This window comes from Equus quagga, chromosome 14 (genome assembly GCF_021613505.1).
Source record: "Equus quagga isolate Etosha38 chromosome 14, UCLA_HA_Equagga_1.0, whole genome shotgun sequence".
NCBI lineage: Eukaryota > Metazoa > Chordata > Mammalia > Perissodactyla > Equidae > Equus > Equus quagga.
In genome coordinates this window covers 36,199,273-36,204,125 of record NC_060280.1, presented here as the reverse complement: position 1 = coordinate 36,204,125, position 4,853 = coordinate 36,199,273, and the positions used below count along the sequence as shown (strand labels likewise).

The following is a 4,853-nucleotide window of genomic DNA, read 5'->3' as shown; positions in this document are numbered from 1 at the left end:
TTGGTGTCAGTATCTTTCAGTTGGATGAATAAGTGACTGGATGGATATTTTATGTGCAAGAGTCAATTTTGTGAATCAGGCTATAGAACTTGCAAGCCATAAATATCTTATATTTGTATCTAGAGATTTACAGTTGACAAAGAACTTCCACTTCCATTCTCTCATTGATTTTCACTATAGCCTTATCAAATAGACTCGCAGCATTATTCCCATTTTATTGACGAGAACATTGAGGTCCAGAGGCTCAAGTGACTTTTCTATACTCAGTCAGATAATAAAAGGGTAGATGGACTCCAGTCTTAATCTCTGGCTCTAATTTCAATACTCTCTCTACTATATTACAAAGTCTTTTTCTAAGTTTCTACAACCTGCAAGTATTGCTGCTCTCTTGCATTTGAAAATAGTCACTCACTTTGTTGCGGAAAAGAACGAATGATGCTGACTTTATATGGTGGTAAGGAATGGGTGGGGCCTAAGGAATGAAGAACATGGACATTTGATAAGCTACTATTTTGTGCCAGGAGCTTTCATATATGCCATCTCACAACAACCTTGAGGAGTTGAGATGGTCTCCATTGTACAGATGAAAAAGGTAAGACTCAGAGGTGTTATTTGCCTATGATGTCACGAAATTCTCACAAAGACTCTGAGAACAGTTATGCCCATTCCCATTTTTTCAGATGAAGAAACTTTAGGAAGATGAACTGATTTGTCCAAGGGCACTCACCTAGCAAGCAGCATGCTAGTATGTGAACCTGGCCTCATCCAACTCCAAATCAACTTTGATGCTTAGAATGCCAATGGTCTTTAAATGAAGGGACTGTTACATGTGAATCTTTCATATTCCATTATGTTGAATATTATTATGTTAGAGCTTAGCTAACTCTCTGGGGATTAAGAGAGATTTTTCAGAGCAAAGATGTCAATTAAATGTATTGTCCTTTGCAATCTGTGTCTGGGGATTTGTAAGAGCTACTCAGTTGAAAGAAGGTGATAAAGAGTTAGTGCTGTTGGCTGCCAGACTCGGAGGCCTGTGGAATGGTCTTGCTGAAAGGGGAAGGGAAGTGCTGACATCCACCCCTGAGGGTAAGAAACATAGCTCAGTGTCCGGCCCACACGATTTGCTGAGTGCAAATGTCACCAGGGACGAAATTGACAGTCCCATCATGGAGGACAAAATCCTGTGTGTAACTCAAATGAAAGGCACATGATAATTGAGCCAACCTGAGTCAAAAGAAGAAAAAGTTTGTTTCAGCCATGTCAGCTTGGGAAGCAACTACTTCATCTCCTAAATGCAGAGTGTTCCTCTGGCCTTTCTTTGGTCAGGCTTGTGCCTCCAGGGTGCTCAAAAATGGTTTTGCTACGTTCTAAAAAATGAGGCTTAAAGAAAAGAGTGTTGAAAGAGAGAGTCTCTATCTCCCCGCTGCAGACCTGCACCTCAATTATAATAACTTTAGAGATCACCTTATCACACACAGTGTCTTCATGTAAGTGATCTCATTTAATCCTCATCAACACCCTGTCACATAAGGGGACACATAAGGGAACATAGCCACCTTTTTGTGTTTTAGAGAAATAAGGAAAATACTTATCACAGTCTATGGAACAGTCAACAGATAAGGATTTTTCACAGGATGTTTCCTTTAAATATCACAAGTGCCCTGTGAGGTGGGCAAAGTTACCCGCATTTAACATGAGTAAGCTAAGGCAGAGAGAGTTGGGCAGGTTTGCCCAAAGCCACGTACAGTAATCATCAGAGCAAGGATTTCAACCCAAGTCACAGAGCTATCGGGTGGTGAGGCCAAGCCCAGAACCCAAGTCTTTTCTGAGTCATCTTCCACCCTCTAAGAGCATCATGCTCATTTTCTCCAACCCAAGAAGATTCCTGAAACTGGGTCTAAGTGAACTTCAAGGTGATTCCTGAAATGCAACAGAAGCTGCAGAAGGACAATCTAAGTGGCATGACAGGTAGGGGAGAGATTCCAATCCATATTTTGTCCTACACTGCTGAGAGTTTTACACACACACACACACACACACACACACACACACACACACAGGGCTCTCTCTCCAGCAACAGCTGGCTTACTAGGAGCCACTTCTTCCTCCCTTGCGTCTTGCTGTCTATCTACTACTAATAAAAGATGTGCCAAGGGCTGGCTTCAACTTACTATAAGCTAATCGCTGCTTCTAACAATCAAGAGGCAGAAAAAAGAGCACTGGACTTAAGAGCTCTGCAGAAACTCGAGTTAGACTCTTAGGACCAGGGATAGAGTTTGAGGAGACACGAGGTTCCTTCCCCCACCTTATAGATACGGAAACCGAGGCCAAGAGAGAACACAAGTTTTGTCAAGGGTTTGGGAATGGCTTTGGAGTCAGACTGAACTGAATATGGCCTTGGCCAACTCACTGAAACTCTCTGAGCTTGTTTCTCCATTTGTTAGACTGTGATAATAATATGCCCTTCATAGGGCTATTGTTCAAAGATTAAGTGAGGAAATAAATGGACAGCGCCTGGCGCAAGCAAACAGCCAGTAGCTGGTGGCTATTATTATTACCAGAGCTGGAACTGAAATCGAGGTCTCTGGACTCGCTTTCTCCTGCCTCAGGGAGAGTCCCCCGCACCAGGGCGTGGCTCTACAGCAGCTAGAGTTTGAGGACCGGCCATCCCATCCTCACCTCTTGCGGTTGGAACGAGCCAAGAGAAACTGGCGGGGCGAAGGGACACTAAGGGTTAAGGCGATGAGCTTGAGAAAGCCCGGAAAACTAGAAAAGCGCCCCCCACACCCGGCAGCCAAGCTAAGTAAGCCCCTCCCCTCCGCCACCGGGGCGGTCGCCGCGCGCTCTCCCCCGCCCCTCGCTTACAAGACCTAATGAGCTCCCCCGGGAGGCCGAGCAGCGCGCCGGCCCGGAGAGAGGAGGCTGTGCCGCGCGCACCGCGCCGGGGCGGGAGCCGGGCCTGGGCTGCGGGCGGGAGGCGGCCGGGGGCGCAGCGGCCGCGCTGCGGGCCGCCAGGGAGCCGCGGCGATGGCGGTGCAGGCGGCGCTCCTCAGCACGCACCCCTTCGTCCCCTTCGGCTTCGGGGGCTCCCCGGACGGGCTGGGGGGAGCCTTCGGAGCCCTGGACAAGGGCTGCTGTTTCGAGGACGATGAGAGCGGGACGCCGGCGGGCGCGCTGCTGGCGGGCGCCGAGGGCGGGGACGTGCGCGAGGCCACCCGCGACCTGCTCAGCTTCATCGACTCGGCGTCCAGCAACATCAAGCTGGCCCTGGACAAGCCGGGCAAGTCGAAGCGGAAGGTGAACCACCGCAAGTACCTGCAGAAGCAGATCAAGCGCTGCAGCGGCCTCATGGGCGCCGCGCCCCCGGGCCCGCCCTCCCCGGGCGCCGCCGACACGCCCGCCAAGCGGCCGCTCGCCGCCCCCGGCGCCCAGACCGTCGCGGGCCCGGCCCACGGCAAGGCCGCCCCTCGGCGGGAGGCGTCGCAGGCCGCGGCGGCTGCCAGCCTGCAGAGCCGGAGCCTGGCCGCGCTCTTCGACTCGCTGCGCCACGTCCCCGGGGGCGCCGAGCCGGCTGGGGGCTCGGTGGCGGCGCCCGCGGCCGGGCTCGGCGGAGCTGGCGCTGGGGGCGCGGGAGGGGACGCGGCCGGTCCCGCGGGGGGTACGGCGGTCCCGGGCACCAGGAAGGTCCCGCTGCGCGCCCGCAACCTGCCCCCGTCCTTCTTCACCGAGCCGTCCCGGGCGGACGGCGGCGGCGGGTGCGGCCCGTCGGGGCCCGTCGTGAGCTTGGGCGACCTGGAGAAGGGCGCGGAGGCCGTGGAGTTCTTCGAGCTGCTGGCGCCCGACTACGGCACCGGCACCGAGGCGGGCGTCCTCCTCGCCGCGGAGCCTCTCGATGTGTTCCCCACTGGAGCCGCCGCCCTGCGGGGACCCCCGGAGCTGGAGCCCGGCCTCTTTGAGCCGCCGCCGGGGATGGTGGGGAGCCTACTGTATCCCGAGCCGTGGGGCGCCCCGGGCTGCCCCTCGACCAAGAAGCCGCAGCTAGCTGCCCCCCGTGGCGGCTTGACCTTGAACGAGCCCTTGAGCCCCCTGTACCCCGCCGCCGCGGACTCTCCCGGCGGGGAGGATGCGCCCGGCCTCTTGGCCTCTTTCGCCCCCTTCTTCTCAGACTGCGCCCTGCCGCCGGCGCCGCCGCCGCATCAGGTGTCCTACGATTACAGCGCGGGCTACGGCCGCACGGCGTACTCCAGCCTCTGGAGAGCGGACGCCGCTTGGGAAGGGGCGCCCGGGGAGGAGGGGGCGCACCGGGACTGACTGCGAGGTCCCCTTCCCTCCCATTGGAGACTGCTCGGGGAGCTCCCGCCGCCGGGTCTCTCCGAAGCGTAAAGAACGGTGGGGAAATGCACATGGAGATGAAACGGGATTAAAAAAAAAAAAAAGAATTAATAAAAAAAACTTCAGAAAAAGAGATGAAGAGGAGTTGGGGGTTGATTTATCACAGCCTCAAGTGTTTTTAAAAAAGAGAAGCCATTGGTAGGTTCTTACTGGAACAGACGAGCCAAGAAACCAAGACGGGGTTTGGGGAATGGGGTGGGGATGGCGGAAGGGGCAAGAGGTGGCTTGTGTAGCCACCTGTCCCTTCTCCAATTTTCCAGCAAAAGGTCAGTGTATTTAGTGTAATTGCGCCTTTCAAACAGTGCCCTCTTCCCTCCCCTTTGAGTGCATTATGAATTAAAGCCTACGTTGAAAGAATGGAGCGGAGGTATGTTATTGATTTGGGTGATTTCTTAGAGGACGGTTTTCGTGTGGTCTCTACCTTGTTAGGTGAGAGTGTTACTGACACGAGGCCAGTGGTC

The 4,853-nt window shown here is 54.4% G+C and overlaps 1 protein-coding gene across 1 annotated transcript; it reads left to right on the top strand.

Annotated features, from left to right (window-relative positions):
• The first annotated feature begins 2,935 nt into the window (after positions 1 to 2,935).
• Positions 2,936 to 4,566, top strand: FAM181B (family with sequence similarity 181 member B). The gene has a single exon (XM_046638136.1). It carries the CDS (start codon positions 3,028 to 3,030, stop codon positions 4,309 to 4,311), a length of 1,284 nt encoding a protein of 427 aa, XP_046494092.1. The 5' UTR covers positions 2,936 to 3,027; the 3' UTR covers positions 4,312 to 4,566.
• The last annotated feature ends 287 nt before the right edge of the window (positions 4,567 to 4,853 follow it).

Bases quoted from the DNA above. Each gene is read 5' to 3' on its own strand.
- FAM181B (XM_046638136.1), top strand. From the start codon at position 3,028: ATGGCGGTGCAGGCGGCGCTCCTCAGCACGCACCCCTTCGTCCCCTTC.